We start from the raw sequence: 18,452 nt of genomic DNA on the forward strand, positions 1-18,452 counted from the left end.
AACGAAGGTTGGAGACCAGACGGTAGTTAGCTAATTCAGCCGGGTCCAGGGAAGGCTTCTTGAGGAGGGGCCTCACCACCGCCTCTTTCAAGGCGGCGGGAAAGGCACCCTCACTCAGAGAAGCAGTTATAATCCCCTGGAGCCAGCCTCGTGTAACCTCCCGGGAGGCCAGTACCAACCAGGAGGGACACGGGTCCAATAAACATGTGGCGGCACTAATCCTACCCAGAACCCTGTCCACATCCTCGGGAGCCACAGGATCAAACTCCTCCCAGATAATATTCTCAAGGCCTGCTCCTGTCTCCTCCCCTGGACTCATCCAATCGGAGTCCAAGCCATCCCGAATCCGAGCGACTTTATCATGCAGGAATTGCACAAAATCCTCAGCGCGGCCTTGCAAGGGATCTTCCCGCACTCCCCCCCGAAGAAGGGAGTGGGTCACCCTAAACAGGGCGGCTGGGCGGTTCTCTGCAGATGCGATAAGAGCCGAGAAATGGTTAGATTTCGCCGCTTTTATCGCCACTAGGTAGGTCTTGATATAAGACCTCACCTGTGTCCGGTCGGAATCGGATTGACTAGTCCTCCAAATGCTCTCTAGGCGTCTTTTCCGACGCTTCATCTCTCTCAGCTCCTCAGAGAACCAAGGAGCCAATTGAGATCGGCATCGGGTCAGAGGCCGCAAAGGCACGACGCGGTCCAAAGCTCCGGCGGCCGCACTCTCCCAGGCGGCCACCAGCTCTTCAGTCGAGTCGTGTGCCAGAGTCTCAGGAAACGGCCCAAGCTCCATCAGGAACCTTTCAGGGTTCATCAGGCGCCTGGGACGGAACCATTTGGTCGGCTCCATCTCCCTGCGGCGGGGGAAAGCGGTAGGAAAGTCTAAGTGAAGGAGCGAATGATCTGTCCATGACAAGGGTTTGATGTCTAGATCCCCTCTACCAAGATCATTCAACCACTGACCAGAGACAAAAATCAGGTCCAGAGTGTGTCCCCCTATGTGAGTTGGGCCTTGAACTAACTGGGTCAGGTCCATGGCCGTCATGGAAGCCATGAACTCCCGAGCCACCTCTGACGCCTCACCCGCAGACGGAAGGTTGAAATCCCCCATGACAATAAGTCTGGGGGTGTCAACCGCCACCCCGGCAATGACGTCAAGTAGCTCGGGCAGGGTCGCTGCCACGTGGCAGGGAGCCAGGTATGTAGTCAGCAAACCCATCTGCACCCCACGGCCCCACTTCACAAAGAGGGACTCACATCCAGCTATCTGAGGAACAGTGGTCTCCCTCGGACAAAGACTCTCCCTAATAATCACCGCCACTCCCCCACCCCTCCCCTGGGCCCTTGGCTGATGAAATGCACGGAAACCTGGTGGGCACATTTCAACGAGGGGGACCCCCCCTCTTGGCCCAACCAGGTCTCCGTAATACCTGCCAGGTCCGCACCCCCCTCTAAAATAAGATCACAAATGAGGGGGGCTTTATTAACGACCGACCTGGCATTACACAACATCAGCCGCGGACCCTGGGCCTGAGACTCTGCACAACCCAGGACACGAGTCGCGCATTGGGGGCCGGGGTGCGTAATTACTTGTAGACAGCGTGTGCGCACCCCCAGCACATGATATGGCCCCCTGCGCCCGTCATACCTGCCCCTCCCACTCATTGTTTCAATTACACAGCCCTTCCTATCGTCCCCCTGCTCCCCGGTTAAATTTCCTTTCACGACCCCTCTGTTGCAGCCAATCAACCCATCACCCCGCTCAGTTGCTATCTGAACCCCCCCCCCGGGTCCACTTTTACAACCCCGTCCCTTCCTCCCGGGTCCCCTTAAAATTTTGGTTAAAAATTTAGCTAAAAAACCCCTCAACCCCCTTCTCGCACCATGCCACCTCTCGGGGTTCCAAAGCCCGTCATTAAGGTAGGCCCTCGATAGAGTGGAGGGCCAAACCTGCGAGAGGGGGGAGTCTCGCAGTGCACATAGCTCCGCCGCCGAGTACAAACTCCATAGTGAAAGATTCCAGAAATATTCTCAGGACCTAAGCTTGCCAAAAAAAAAAAAAAAAGTTCACCTTTCACAATAGCACAAATAAATACATTCATCTTAATAGGACAGAAAGTTATCACATGCAAAAAAAAAAAGAAGCCACTTCAACTTTACTGAGAGCCACCATTGCTCCCACATTTCACAAATTCAAAGTAATTTCTGAAGTGTTTGAAAGTGGGGAGGAGGAAGGGGGAGTGGAGGAAAAGAGATGAAAGACACTAACCTACTCCCTTGTGTGCATCTATGCTGGTAAATTCCATTGTACCATTATGGCCCCTTTTAGGATTTTCCTGATATTCTTTGTGGTTCCCACTGGGACAATATCTGTAGGCGAGTCCATAATCAGCAAGATAAACCTGGAAGACATGAGCAGAGACATGAATGATGCTTTCGTCCTCTGAAAAAGTATAACCTTTCTAATTAAGCCAGAAGAAAATGGTGGCTTAAGGACACTGTTAGATCTGCATTTTATTAAGCCAAATTGCACCTCAGGATAAAATATGTACATCTGGGGGCTATTAACAGCTACTTTCCCCTTCTAAGTTGTGTGCCTTCTACGCGCTGCCTTATTTCCAAGCAATACAGAATAAAATCACATTTTGTTCTTAGGCTCCTTTCTCTCCAGGTGGGCATCCAGACATCATAAAATGCAATATGTCTTTTATCTTTCTTCATGCTGCTTATGGGAGCCTTCCTTCTCACAAAACACACACACATACAGATCCCACCTTTCAACAATCAACCCTGCAACAAGTTCAAAATAGGTTCAGTTACAGGCAAGAAATAAGTAAAAGTTTCGCAAACATCCATTGCATTAACATACCAATTTCCTCTCCAGAAAGTATTCTAAAGGAATGCATCTCTCTACAATTGAACAGCTGATTTTCAGAACTTTTCTAAGGCAATACCATCCCCCAAAGTGAAGACTTATCATCCTTCCTTAGAGTGAACAGTATCACTCTAAGAAAGAGGAATTCTGCAATACCTACATTTGGCAGAGATTAATAAAACAGAGTGCCAGTTTGGTGTGGTAATTAAGGCATCAGGCTAGAAACCAGGACAAAGTGAGTTCTAGTCCTGCCTTAGGCACAAAGCCAGCTAGGTGACCTTGGGCCAGTCACTTTCTCTCAGCCCTTAGGAAGAAGGCAACCACTTCTGAAAAACCTTGCCAAGAAAACCACAGGAATTTATCCAGGTAAGCCTCCAACTATTGGACATAATTAAACGGAGGAGAAGGAGGGAGAAGCAAAATTAATCCAAGGACAGAAACCTAAGATATATCAATTGACCTCTTAACATCTTATTTTTATCTTATGGCACTTACATTCAGCGAGAAAAATCAACTTGATATATTTATGATACGATTTTCTTTCTTAATTAGTTTAACTTTTTCTATTTAATAGAAAAACATGTTAGTGTTAACATATCAACATGTAATTGCAAAAATAAAACAATTTAAACTTATATTATCACAGTTTAAACAATTTAAAGTTTATTATCACAGAATGCAAGACCTCTACTTTAAAATATTTTGTTTCTAGAGCAGAGTAAGATTTTGTAAGAAGGAACAGATGGCCAAGAAAAAGAGAAAGAGAAAAAGTTCTGTTTTGGCATATTCTTCACCTACTTCTCCAATTGAATGCTTTCCATTTCCGCATATATAATATCAAATTTTAAAGGAAGTATACTCTCTATTTACAGTTCCTATTTCAATCTACTGTAAGAATTAGGGCAAGAATAATTCAACCAAACCAGGAAAAGACCCATCTTACAATGATATTTTGTTTTTCACAGAAGCAACTAGTTGCAGGTAAAAGATGGAGAAGTATTTTCTCCTACCATTGTTCTCCTCGAATTGGTGTTTAGAAACATACTATTCTTGATTCAGAGGCAACATTAACATTTCCTCCTTAGTAAATTCTAGCATGATCAGCCTGCTGCTACTATTAATAGTTTGGTAGAACAACAGCTGTATATTTTAAAATCTACAAGGTGCACCTGCCCTAGTCTTTTTAAGATTACAGCTCTTGACAGACTTGTTCTCAAGAATTTATCCTATCTTCCTTTAAAACCATCCAAATTAGTGATCACTGCAGTATTTTTGTGTAAATTCCACAGGTTAATTCTGCAAAATAAGAAACAAAAAATAAAGCTCTTGGAAGTGTGTATTGATACAAATAGAATGCCAGAAAGAAAAAATGTTACAGAAAAGTATCACTTCTTTCACTTGCACTTACGCCCCTATAAATCACAGATGTGCATCTCTAATCAGGCCAAGCTATAAATGATGTTTCAAAGGTTATTCTTTAAATAACAATGCAAAGATGAAGAACCAAAATAAAAATGTAGTTTAATTTCCTTTCATTCCACATTCAATTAACACAAGATAATATAACAAATTAAGCAAAAAGTACATTAGATTACCTTAGTCATAGCTGCACAGCATACAACATTTCTTGTGAATGATATGACTATGATCATATGACTATGATCAGTGATGGCAAAATTTGGGCTGCCTGTTGCATGTACAACCAAAGCCCAGAGTGGACATACTCTTTTATGCAAGCAAGGATCTCTAAATAGTACCTTACAAACCAAAGGATTAAGAGCACTTTGGTACAGTAGATAAAGCATAAGGCATATGATTAAAACTCAAGAAATTGAGTTCTATTCCTGCCTTAGGCTTGTAGTCAGCTAAATGACCTCGGGCCAGCCCTAGGAAGGAGGCAAGGCAAACCACTTCTGAAATCTTGCCAAGAAAACTGCAGGACTCGTCCAGGAGTCAATGCTGACTCGAAAGCACCAAAACAATAACAACTATAGTCCACTTTTGCCTGCATCCCATCAATTAGCAGATGTATACAATGTACAGACACACTCAAAAGAGTTGAGTATGTTTAGAAAAGCATAGTGGCATGAATATGTCACCTAAGAGATATGTAGATGTAGTAGTAGTAGTAGTAGTAGTAGTAGTAGTAGTAGTAGTAGTAATAATAATAATAATAATAATAATAATAATAATAATAATAATTTCAATACCAAAGTTAGTTACCAAGCATGAAAAGGTATGCTGAAAAGTATCAAGGTCAGGGTTGGATAGTGTTGAGATCCTCAAAGAAAGAGATAAGGAAAAAAAAGTGTTTATGAATTGATGTATGTGTAGCTGCAAGGTATGAAGGGATATACTGAATGGTGTCAATATGAACCTTAAGATTTTCTTTTCTTTCTTATCTCTTGCTTCTGATTTGTTCTGCTTACTATTTTTACAGTTTTTCTGTGCTGCTGTATAACTCTACTTGCCTCAAAAAGAACATGATGTCTATGTAGGCATGTCTTATTAAATATATTCCTGTATTTGATAATTTTATATTTCTGTCATAGTAAAAGTTACAATTAGATGCAACTTCTGGGAACCTGAGTATTGCACTCAAAGCTTTTGTGGGCTGCATATGTCCCTCTAATTTTATACTGTTGCTGTACTTCAGGGGTGTCAAACTCAAGGCCTGTAGGCCGGATCCGGACCACGGGATGCTTAGTTCTGGCCCATGGGGCCACCCTGGAAACAGCAAAGGACCAGCTCACACTGTCTCTGCCAAGGAAAGCGGAGCTTTATTTCACTGGTAGATGGCTAGCAAAACAAACTAAAAATAAAACAAAAGGAGAAATGTTTCCCCTTTTGCATTTGAGCATACAAGAAGGGACAGGAAAGCAGAAAAGGAAAGAGGAAAGAAAAAGAAAAAGAAGGGAAGATGGGAGGGAGGGAGGGAGGGAGGGAGGGAGGGAGGGAGGGAGGGAAGGAAGGAAGGAAGGAAGGAAGGAAGGAAGGAAGGAAGGAAGGAAGGAAGGAAGGAAAATTATAATGAGAGTGAGGAAGGGTCTGAGGGAAGTACTGCCTTAGCACTTGGCCATCGCAGGTGCCCCTGACACAAGTGATGTTGAGCTGGCCACACCTCCCGTCACGCCCCCAGCTCCCAGAGGTCAAACACAACCCTGATGCGGCCCTCAATGAAATTGAATTTGACAAACCTGCTGTACTTCATTCAATGAAGTGTTTCAAAGCATTAATGGATAGTAGAAGAATGAAGCTGGCAGTATATAAATTTAATATTATATGGCTCTTAATGAAGGTCAAAAATGGTGCCAATCAAGAATATATTTACAAATCCACGTGATGAAGGAAATATTTTAACTATCAAAAATTCAACGATTATTATTAGAACTTTTAAAATGAGTTTTGCACCTTAATGAGAAACTATTTAGCACATGGGTGTCAAACTCACATCATCACGTTGTTGTCATATGATGTATCAGGACTTTCCCCCCCTTCGCTAAACTGGCGGGGGTGGGGTCAGCATGTGACGCATCTGGCCCATGGGCCACAAGTTTGTCACCCCTGATTTAGCAGAATTTGAGAGACTATCCTTATACTGTACATACCCAACACAGTTTGGAAATAACTGTTTTCACACACAGCTACCTGAGTTGGGAAAGAGGAAAGTAGGAAACAGTTCTAATTTACCATCTACTATGCTGAAGAAACTACTATTTATATCACTCCTTAACTATTTTTGTTCCTCCTCGGAGGTAGGTTCCTGTCCTAAAAAATATGAACATCTCAAGAAATGACCTTGCTCTTAATTATGTTGCTCTTGATGCTCTTTCTCTGATCTTTTTTTTTTTTAAACCAAAGGAAAATAAGCAAGTTATCTTGTAACCAATTCCGTTAAAACGATTAGCTCCTCTCTGGGCTTCAGGCAAGTTTTGCAGTCTTGGGATGGCTGAAGTAGCATGTTTTAAAATATAATTTCTTGTTGCAGCATCTTCTATGCATAATGTGACACCAGAAGCACAATGCTCTTATTTCATGGGATTGTTCTTTTCAGATTACGCCAGAGATTATGATACAAAGACTGAAGATTGGAGGCATCTGGAATTCTCAGAAAAGGCAAAATGCTTTATCAGGCTGACTGTTTGCTTCTATTTGCTCTTGCATTTTCTGGTGGATTCACTTTGCTTAGTATTCAACCTAGACAATAATGCATCAAATCAATGTGATGGAAAATACAACTTAGTGGAATTGACTGAAGCAACTATACTACTGAGCCTATCAATTTAAGATGTAGCCTAATTTCGTGTAATGTTGACATAAGAAGGATTTTGTTATATATTATCCAAGCCCATACAAACTCCATCCATAATTTAAATTTATTTAAATGACAAGCAATGTAAACCATGGAACAAAAGGATTCCATATAATTATCTCATGTACAAGGGAGTAATTATTTAATCTAATCTACCACGAATAGAAGAGGAAGTCAGTGTATTAAGCCTAAAGCAGGGCTGTCAAACTTCCGGCCCGACCACACCCACGCCCAGTTTAGTGAAAGGGAAAATGTCACGATAAAGCAAGTAACACCACCGTGACAACGCAGTTACAGAATACTCAAGCTTAATAACAAAAATTGGAAAGGATTAGTAGCTTTCAAATGATATGTCTTCAGATATTAAGAATGCCTTAACAAGAAAATTAGCAATGAAAAACAAGCTTCTTTGAAAATAGCTTGTCCAGTGCTGATTTCCCTCTGCAAGGCATTCCCTCTGGTACAGGATAACATTGCTAGAAATTTTCAAAACGTTCTCATTCATTAGTAGTCCTCTGCATTATACTTTCTTTCATAAAAGGGAGGAAAGCTTCTCATATTGCATTGCTGTGTTTTGTGGAATGCACAAGAATTGAGCTTGAGTTTAACAGCCAAGAAAACAGTGGAACTCTCTCCGCATATTCTCTGGAAAAAAGGAGTGGAGGTGACATGGTAACAGTGTTCCAACATCTAAGAAGCTGCCACAAAGAAGATGGGGGGCGGGGGTTGAACCTTTTCTCCAAAGCACCTGAAGGCAAGACAAGAAGATATGGATGGAAACTAATCAAGGAGAAAGCAACCTAGAAATAAGGAGAAATTTCCTGACAATCTGTGGAACAGCTTGCCTTCAGAAGTTGTGGATACTCCATCACTGTAGGTTTTTAAGAAGAAATTGGACATCCATTTGTGTGAAATAGTATAGGATGTCCTGTTTGAGCAAGGGTTGGAATAGAAGATCTCCAAGGTCCCTTCCAACTCTGTTATTCTATTATGTATTCTGGAATACTTAATAGAAGAAAAGAAAGAGGAAAGACACTTCATGAGTGAGAATTTTATACATGTACAGAGAATCCAACTTAAATCTTTAGAATTCACAAGCACCAACTTTATCAGATAAAAATACTTTATTATAAAACAATATATGCTTGTTTTTATTGCATAGCACTAAGTAGTAAGAGAATTATAACCACTTTTTTTGTATTATTGCAATAAATTACTATTAATAGCGCTAAATTATAAATACAAACAACTGTCTTCAAATCCATTAGAGGGAAAATGCAGTACTGGGAATATTCATACACAAAAGACTAAAAAATATCCTGCCCTTTTGCTTACCTGTTTCTACAACAGCATTCCAAACAACACGTTCTAAATAAAAGCTCTGCAATGACCTCCGGGAAACCAAAAATGTGTTTTTAAATATTCACATACATGCCTCAATTATCCATGTTCAAGTTTTTACTCACCATATTTAAAGGCAAAGTATCCACAGGGTAGTAGAACACAGTTTGAAGAAAAACATAACAAAAACATGGGAAGTATTCCACTTTCCATTTTTTTTAGTCAATGGAGTTGCCATATAAACCTGATGAGATATATTGCTTTGTTAGCACAGTAATAAATTTGGATCACCAGTGTATTAGGAGGCCAACTTAATTAGGCCGCAGAACTCAATGACAGCGTTATTAGCAGTAAAACGGCAATCAACTGCAGCACAAGATGTAAAACTTGATCTTCCCAAAGCATTTATCCCTGGGGGCAAGGAGTTCTGATTGACTTCTGGGGCATTTGTAAGCAGGGAGCCTGATCCAGCTGTCCCATGCAGAGACAAAATCATTCTCTGTTGAAGTTGCAGGGATTACTCAGCACACAAGTCTCACAGCTGTACCGTATAAATTTTTTACATTGTAAAACATACTTAAGTGCCTTATTGTACACTTCACAATTTAACTATGTTTGTTCTGTCATTATTTTCGGTAGAGTTCTATAAAATAATCTGCATTATTTTAAAGCAAAATTAAAGCAGTCACTATATATTCTATATTTAAAAGTGCATATTAATGCCCACAGGGTTGTTTCCTACTTAAAAGTATAAATGGATCTTGTCCGATAAGACTTAATAGAAAAAAACCCAATGTCAGTATCTCAAAAGCAATAGTTCAACAGAGTTTGTTGAGACCATCATTTTGAAAATACTCATTAAAGACTATGCCGCAATCAGAACTAGGAATAACATGGTTGAATCTAAGTCAGTCACGGTTGCTCACTAGAGGCTACAGAAATTAATGAAGTTTGAGAACTTTGAATCTATAGATTCCCACCTTAAAGGTTTTCCAATTAAAAAATACTTTCTTTTAAGGCAGGAATTTCCTGAGCCTATCACTGTGATTTTTCTTGGCAAGTCAGGTTTATTCAGTAAGTCTGCCACAAGCAAAGTACCTGCAACCATGGATGCCTTTAACACTAGATTTGGCGACTGGCACCAGCCTCTCAATTTGTCAACTATGAAAGAAGTAAATAGAAGTGAAATACTTTTTCAACTGGTAAAATATGCATTTTCATCATGCTAATTAGCTCTACATGCATTTTTTCATGTTGATTTCAATGCATCTATATAAAAAAAAAATGAGCACATAGAACAATTTCCTTCACATATATAAATAAGGCATCTAATTCTTAAAGCCATTAAATATTCAGATGTTTTGTAAAATTTTGGTAACAAATCACTTCATTGAGCAACTACACAGAATAAGTTCGTAAATCAGACTGTGAATTTCATCTGAATAAGAACACAAACCCCTCATGCTTTCTTCTCCTTAGCAACAATGCATGCAGTTTAAGCAACAACCAAGTCTACACCATCCTTATTTATTTATTTATTTATTTATTTATTTATTTATTTATTTATTTATTTATCCTGATTTTTTTTTTTTTTTTGCAAAATTGAAAAACATTTAACAATGAAAAATAAGATGTATGGATAGGGGATACAATATATTTATTTACCTCATGTGAATTTTTGTAGTCCAAAAGTAAATTTGCTGCTTTAATATCCCCATGCACATATTCATTTTCATGAATATATTCCAAGGCATCTAGCTAGAGGGCAAGGAAAGACTGTATTACAAAGGAAACCAGTATTTGTATTTATATTATAATCATCCCCACAATATTATTTAAAGACTTAACAAGTTTTCTTAAATACAGGAAGGGAAATATTACAGGTAGTCTTCAACTTACAATTGACCACTGAGCCCAAGATTTCTGTTGCTAAGCGAAATCATTTGTTAAGTGAATTTTGCCCCCCTTTATGACTTCTCTTGCCACAGATCTTAAGTGAATCATTGCAGTTTTTAAGCTAGTAGTTCAGTTGTTAAGTGAATCTGGTTTCGCAATTGAGTTTGCTTGTCAGAAGATTGCAAAAGGAGATCAAATGACTCCAAGATACTGCAACCATTATAACTGTGAGTCAATTGTCAAGCTTATGAATTTTGATCACTGACCATGGGGAAGCCACAATGGTCTTGAATATGAAAAACGGTCATAAGTGCCATTGTAATTTTGAGCAATCACTAAATGAACTGTTTTAAGTTGAGGACTACCCATATTTTGAAGGAAAAACATTTCTTAATCCAGTGAAAAGGCAAAGTAAACGATTTAAGTAAACATATAAATATATAATATTTTGGTAATATACTACTAGTATACTTTGAATAATTACTTAAAAGGGGCGAGTAGAGACTAATAGCCAATTTTTAGATTTCAAATAATAAAAATATATATATAAGTCATGATAGACTAAAAAATCTTTTAGTTTTAGCTCAAGTTTAGTTTTAGCTCAAGTTTTAATTAATTAGCTTCAAATATTTACATCAGAGGAAGAGAAGGATGGAGAAAGTCCTTCTCCTTTGTAGTCATTCTTTCAAGCAAAATTAAACAAAGACCATTTAAAAATACATATGCAAGATAGTTCTTAGAAAGGTCCATTGATCCCCATCCCAGGTTTATTCTGAGGTTTTATACCTACCACCTGTATCCCAATATGCAGAACAGTTTCCTTGTTAAATTTTCTCTCTTGTCTTTCAAAGATGGTTTGAACATCTTCTCCTAATCTTTCCATCACCATAAATCTGTAACTAATATAGTATGACCATAAAGAAAAACAATGAGAACATACTACCCCTTACATAAAAAGTCAACAACAAAAGCAAATGTATATGAGTGAAATAAACTGATTTGTTTTACTAGATTAGATACTAATCCACCTAATGTGACAGCAGTCTCCAAGATGTTACGCAAAGCATATCTTTTTTTGACATTATCCTAAAGGGCTTCCTGATTTCGTTCAAGGAAGGTCTATTAAAATTCCCTACCCCAGAATTCTTGTTCAGCTCTGCTGTATTGTAACATCTTCCTTACCTTTTACCAAGATGTTTGACTTGGCCTGATCCCAAGAAAACAGGAACGCCTAAAAATGTTAGTTGTTTCAGATGCATCCACTTTTTGACTGAGAAAAGATGAGAGGAAAGCAGGTTCTTTAAAACTGTCCAGCTTCTTTTTTAAAATAAAACATAACTATGATTTTTGGAAATATCAGAATACAATGTTATGAAAATGTATATACACATTAGATACATTTGCTAAAAGTAACACTGAAATAAAGTTAAATTTTCATAAGTAATTATTCCCAAGATATTATTCCTGAAAAAGTATTAATAGTAGCTTGAAATAGGACACGTCTGTTGCATGACTTACTATGTTCTTGTTTTGCAGCTCGTTGGTAGAATTTCAGTTCTGAAAATAAGGGCCCATTTTCAAGATATTCCTATACAGATATATATAAAAAAGCACTAAGTTTCATGTCAAGTATGTGTTACACATAATTGAGTGTTACACATAAATAGGGAAAGTATTAAGAAGTGGAGCTTGATTAAATATGAGGAGAAAGGACAACCACACATCAGCTTTGTCTAGTCACCCCATCTAGATTTTGTTTGACTTGAAATCGAGAACAACCAAGGCATTCCAGTCTCCAGTTCTGCTTAACTATGCTTGGCTTGAAACAGTCTGGAAGAATTTTGTAAAGCAGACCTTTTGTCTGGATTATAAAAAAATATTTTCTATGTTTTCTTTATAACCTTTGTGCGGATAATGCCTTCCGACTATACATTACAGAATTTTCAAAAAGGAATGAAATCACTAGTATGGGACACTTTGATAACTGAAACATCTTTTGGGAGACTGATTTTGCCCTTCATGGTCCTTCTAGGAAATTTGTAATTTCTGTTGTGATAACTTTGTCTTTCAGGTCATGGAGAAAGCCACAAGCAAATCAGGTATCCTTGACTTCTTATTAATCAATAGGAAAGATTTCAATATTGAACTAAGAAGATTAAGGTAAACTTCCCAAGTAATTTTGAAAAGACTATTTTAATTAAATATACCATTATTCTTTCCTCAATCCAAACCAATTTGGAAAAGACACTAAGTAAAGTTGCTCAAACTCTGCCCATCTATCTATTGCACAGTAACTAAAAAACCTGAACACAGTAGAGCCAGATTTGGTAGAAGAAGCTAGCAAAAGAAAGATGGAATCAACAAGCTGGAGGCTATAGCTATTAAATAAATAAATAAATAAATAAATAAATAAATAAATAAATAAATAGCTATCTCCATCTCTAATTGGGAAGTGGATTGGAATATTACTGAGTACTCCATTCTAAGTGTTATTTTTTTCTGGTCACATGATCCAGAGCAGAGCATACAAAGTCACTGTATGCTTTCCAGTCCACACACCATGTGATGGAATGTAATAGGTTGGATTCCCAGGAGGAAAGGTCTGAATTCCAGAGGAATAAGAGACCAACTCAGTTCAGATAGTTTGTGTGAAAGAAAGATGGTGAAGACGGCCTTTTTCTAACAGTTCCCAAAGTAAATGTTCATGTAGGTAGTAGCCTGCCTTAGTTTGGCAAGATGCTGTCTATAGGTGAGGAAAAATAAAGAAATTGTTGGAAGAATCACTGTGTCTTTCTTGTTTTTGGAGCCTGAGAATCCAACATAGACAGCTGTAACATAAGAGGAGAGCTGAAACACAAAAGTATTCATCAAAAGGCAAGATCACCAACACACAATACCGATACCTCCTATAACAACTGTTAGTAAAGTTTGGAAAGAATACCAGAATCAGGGTAATACCTCGTGTTAACTTTTCTAATTTTCTTTTTCCTTCCTTTGATCATTTCGTAAGACTGTGATTGATAGAGCAAGGATTGTCTTGCCCTAAGATGTTCTGTGAATCTTCTGTCTAAAAGTAATCAACCAATGAAACAGCTTGCCTTTGGAAGTTGTGGCAGCTTCATCACTTGAGACTTTCAAGAAAAGATTGGACTTATAGGGTCTCCTGCTTGAGCAGGGGGTTGGACTAGATGACCTACAAGGTCCCTTCCAACTCTGTTAATCTGTTAAAATCTGTTAGTACACTCACTTCAAATAAACAAAAATGTAAAGGAAGCATGCAATTCCATTGGATTAGAAACAATAAAAAGGCAATATTTTTAAAGTTGTAATAATTACCACTTTAATGACATACACAGCATTGTTTTCTACAGGAACATCAAGATAAGGGGAAGCTGCAAGATAAAATTAAGGCAGAGAAAGTTATGGAAGACTTGAGGCACTTTATCTAGAAGTGAATTTCAACTCAACAAGAGAAGATATGGTGTAGTTATATTCCTGCATAAATATTAAAAACTGGAAAAGCATTTTTCTTTAACAAGAATTTGGCTATAAATGAAATAATGTAATTTTTTATTGTTTTCTTCATAATATGTGATAAAGCTTTATCATTAACTTTATTCTTATTTTTACAAGATTTAAAATAGTATACCAGGAAGTCACCAGTTTGACTTCAATTTATTCAGTGACTGGACTAGAACAGATTTGGAACAGCAGGCTTCCCCATGTACATGATTTAAGACAGCTTTTCTTAAGGTGGATATGATTAGATACATGGAGTTCACACCACTTTCAACCAAGACTATGCTGGCTGGATAATTCTGGGAGTTGAACACCACATATCTAGGGAAAAAGAGGAACCTTTTCTTTTTGAGGAACCTTGATTCAGAATCCAGAACTCCTACATGTTAAACCTTCTGAGCAGAAGTAAGTAGTTTCTCATCCCCATATTGGCTATATCCATATTTTCCTCTCCTTATTTTACAATAGGAAATGGATGACTTCCAATGGGACACTGAAATTCACCCCAGTCTAATTAGTCCTTTTGCATTAACTTCTGTCCCATGCTTTATGAAAATATGTCCAATGATGTCCAATGAAGAAGCACTAGTATTCATTTGACATGATTCATGGCAGGCTCATTCCAAGTGGATCTTCTCCAGATAGCATTTCAGTTTTACCTCTTAGAAACTCAACTATTAATTCTAATCAAGTTACGATTGTCTTTCTACACTAACTTCTTCTAACCTGTACATAACCTCATACGATTTTTAAGTTCTGGTCAAAGTAATTTATTAAACTTTGAATAAAGAATATATAAATATAAGCAGTTGAAGTCCAAATCAGAATACAGAATTGAAAGGGGAAGAAATTGGCTATCTTTGCCCTACCATGTTATTCTATCATTTTGACCACCTTCATTGGAAAAGATAATAGGTGTACTTGCAGGATATGATGAGGACATCTAATAATAACCTCTAGCTGTTCAAATCAAATGTTTTAATCTTTCGTTTGCACTTCTCTTCCATTTTATCCATGTACTTACTTTATGAATAAACCCAATATTGGTTTGGTTATACTGGTATAAACACAAGGTTTTCTTAATTTGGGCAAACAACTTTAATAAAAAGATGCCCAATGCATCCATTTTATACAGAGTAAGACATCTTTTACAGCTAACCAAATATTAACTACTGAAAGTGGTCTTGCTTTGTGATAAGGGAAAAAAAAGTATCCTCTGCCTGCACAGCATGAGTTCTGCCATTAAGCCATGGCTGTTCCCCATAGCTTTTGTTAGTTTCACATGCAAAAGTAACATCAGAGCACACTTCTGGAGAATATTGCTTTTTTTTCTCCCCACACAATGATAACCTGGCACCATGGCACCCAGAAGTCCGACAAAGTAACTTGCTGGTTTTGCTTGCCAGCTGGAACCTACAAATTTCCATGTACAACAGTTTATTTGTGTAGCAATCATCTCCTGAAATAATGGAAAAAGTGCCTGCAGTACATCTTGTGGAGTCAGTTTTGCAGGCAAAGTTTACACAGAGGGAAGAGGAAAGCAGTGCCTATTGGCAATTAAACAGAATTCCCAACTCTTGTCCACAGCTGATCTCATTGCCACTGCTGGAGCTCTGGCAACAAATACTCATTTTGCAAATATGGATGGCCTCAAGAAAGTGGAGGTTTGTTCGCGAGCATGCTGTGGTTATAAAAATTTGAAGAGTAATAATTTCCTATGGGTTTTACTTATATGCTAACTTCACAATATCTACAATCTGTAGACATTCCAAGATCAAAAAGTACCAATTCTGGTGATTTTTTTTCAAAATTCTTTACTAGTTTTGCAAAGTAACAGCTACGAAGACAGGATTTACTTCTATGTTTTCCTTCATTTTTTTGTATCACCCTTCACTAGTCAGGTGCCCTTCAGGTGTGTTAGAAAAACTTACAGAATTCCCATCTGATAAGCCAAGTTGTATAAACTAAATAAATCTGAAAGTCCTCTGGTCAAGGAAATCTTATTTACATGTTTCTCCTGTCCTAATCTTCCACTTCTACTCAAACCAGCAATGAAGCTAAATGAGCACGAAACTGTTTAGTACTCAAGCTGGAGACCAAGGAAACATCACTTTAACAATTTTCAGTCCTGCAAAACTAAAGCAAGGCAATAATATTTATATAATGTAAAATTATTTTAATCAAGGAAAGTAAAACATTTGTTAGCTTCTGCCTGGGTACTAATCCTATTAAACTATCCATCTGGCATTTAAGGTGCCAGTTCCTTAATCTTATCTGATATACTCCTGGTTTCTACCCCAAGTGCAAGTGAGAGAAATAACTATGTTGAAACCAATCCTGAACATGTTCCCCATCAATTCTCCACAACTCTCAACTCTGCAAGCAGGGTTTGTGGGGCAAAGTAGAACCAACAGAATAATCAATCACTGAATTCTTTTGCACTATGAAGTACAATTATATAAAGAAGTGTTTGAAAATTACCCACAATGGAAGAAATGGATAGTGAATATCCTGGAACTTGCTGAGATAGTCAAATTGACTCCTTTAACTAGAAATACCATAGGACAATGATGGCGAACTTATGGTACACGTGCCTGAAGTGGCACACGTAGTCATGTTGCCTAGCACATGTGGCGTCACCCCGTTCCTCTTCTGGGTTTCTAGCATGCATGTGTATGCAAAGATCAGCTGGCCTTTTTGCATTCAGCAGTGCCAGAAACTGGAAGAACTGGTGTTCCGTTTTCCTGTGTGAGCATGCACACCAGCCAGCTGATCGTTGCCCATGTATGCACACCAGAAGCCTGAAAAACTAGCTGGCCAGCACACATGTGCGCACTGGAAACCAGAAGTTCATTTTCGGGCACGTTCATGCGCCCTGGCCAGCTCCTCTTCCAGGTTGCGGCCCAGACAAGCATGCACACATACACAAGCTCCCTTTTTGGCACTTGGTGCCAAAAAGGTTCATCATCACTGCCATAGGACATTGTTAAAAGTTAATGATTGAAAACCCCTTACTGACTCTTTACAAGAAACAGAAAAAATAATGTTATATGATTTTTAAAATTAGAATAAAAATAATATTGAGAAAATGTACATAATGCTGTAATCATAGAGTTAGAGATTTTATATCTATACTTATAATGGCTGTAAAAGAAAGTAAGAAGTCACTTCTTTATTTTTTTCTTTTATTTTATTTTTGCATCATTGTCTTTGTTGTCTTTCTTTCCTTTCTTTTCTTTCTCTTTTATTCTAAATATTAGTTACTAATTTTCATTCTGTATTACAAATTAATAAAATTTATCAGAATGAAATATTCAGAAATTATGTGTTTTTATTTATTACAACATTTGGTTTGGAACAGCAATTTTAAAAATAGCACAATTTGATACTGAATCAGAAAAACAACATGACTCAATTTCATATTCAAATCAAGGATTCAAAGTTCCTTTATCAAGATATGATAAAGTACTGTAACTTAAAAAAAACTTTCAGCTGTTTGAGGTTGCAAACAAAAGTAGACCCTTAAAACAGAGGAAATGTCTAATTTCATGATTTACATGCAAAGGTTTTGGAAGGAGGCCCTTTAAATTCTAATTATTATTCAGATTATTATTCAGGAAAGTATAGTTTTCCTCCTTTTATAAAGTGGGATCCTTTTTATAACGTATTAAATCTCTTTTGCAGACAAAATATAAACCTCAATAGTCACATCTGAAGCATCTATGATGTCATAGTGGACTTCTAGGAAGCAAAAAAAAAAAAGGTGGGGGGGACATAGAACATATCTATTTCTTAGTTTGAGAGAACTAAGTTTGAGAGATGATTCCAAGTAGTAAGTCTCCCACACAAAATATTTCATATTACATGTCTTACCTAGATAGACCAAGCCAAAACCTCCATAAGCAATCATAGGACCCAGCCTCCATTTCCGTTTTTGGGTATCTGTCAATATTATTCCTTCTTGAAGAGGATCTGGGAGGTTGTTTTTCCCCTTTTTGGGAGGCATTATGCCTGAACATAAGAAATCAGAGACAATTCTTAGAAAAAGCAGCACATGCTGTTTCTCCACAGACTTACATTTAAAAAAAAAAAACCCATCATAATACAGATATCAGCAAGCTTAACCTCTTTGTAACACCTTAAAGTGATTCAGCTGATGATATAAGAAGTCCTTGCTGAATATAATTGAAAAGGGCAGCTTTGGCCATAATACAAATCACCTTTAGATGTGAGAAATACAAGAGATAGAATGTTATAATAAATATATAACAGTGATAATTTGCCTTGTCAGTTTCAGCTGTTCAAAGTGAATATGCCCAGATGTCTTTAGTAAATAACATCTCTTCCCTTGTAAACTACAAGCATTTGGCTTTATTCTAGCAGTGATGTTTGAATGGATCTTCACTTGTTAGATACATTTGGTAAGAATGTATCTGCCCCCTCTTCAGTATACATTTATCTAACTTTGTTTCTCATGAATAATAGGCAGTCTTTTCTTCTTGAGACAAAGTCTGA

General features: G+C 37.7%; 1 protein-coding gene across 1 annotated transcript in view; it reads right to left on the reverse strand.

Moving 5' to 3' along the window:
• VRK2 (VRK serine/threonine kinase 2) overlaps positions 1–17,943 on the reverse strand; it is a 48,699-nt gene extending 30,756 nt beyond the window's left edge. Inside the window, exons 1-7 of the mRNA XM_070947494.1 lie at positions 17,811–17,943; positions 13,755–13,810; positions 11,937–12,006; positions 11,601–11,688; positions 11,209–11,317; positions 10,188–10,280; positions 2,264–2,396 (exon numbers count right to left, since the gene is read on the reverse strand). Of these exons, the coding sequence (XP_070803595.1) occupies positions 2,264–2,396; positions 10,188–10,280; positions 11,209–11,317; positions 11,601–11,688; positions 11,937–12,006; positions 13,755–13,810; positions 17,811–17,943 (682 nt within the window). The remainder of the gene's footprint in view (positions 1–2,263; positions 2,397–10,187; positions 10,281–11,208; positions 11,318–11,600; positions 11,689–11,936; positions 12,007–13,754; positions 13,811–17,810) is intronic.
• Between the last annotated feature and the right edge of the window lie 509 nt (positions 17,944–18,452).

This window comes from Pituophis catenifer, unplaced genomic scaffold (genome assembly GCF_029215685.1).
Source record: "Pituophis catenifer annectens isolate HBS135680 unplaced genomic scaffold, rPitCat1.0.hap2 SCAF_1, whole genome shotgun sequence".
In the NCBI taxonomy this organism is placed as follows: Eukaryota; Metazoa; Chordata; class Lepidosauria; order Squamata; family Colubridae; genus Pituophis; species Pituophis catenifer.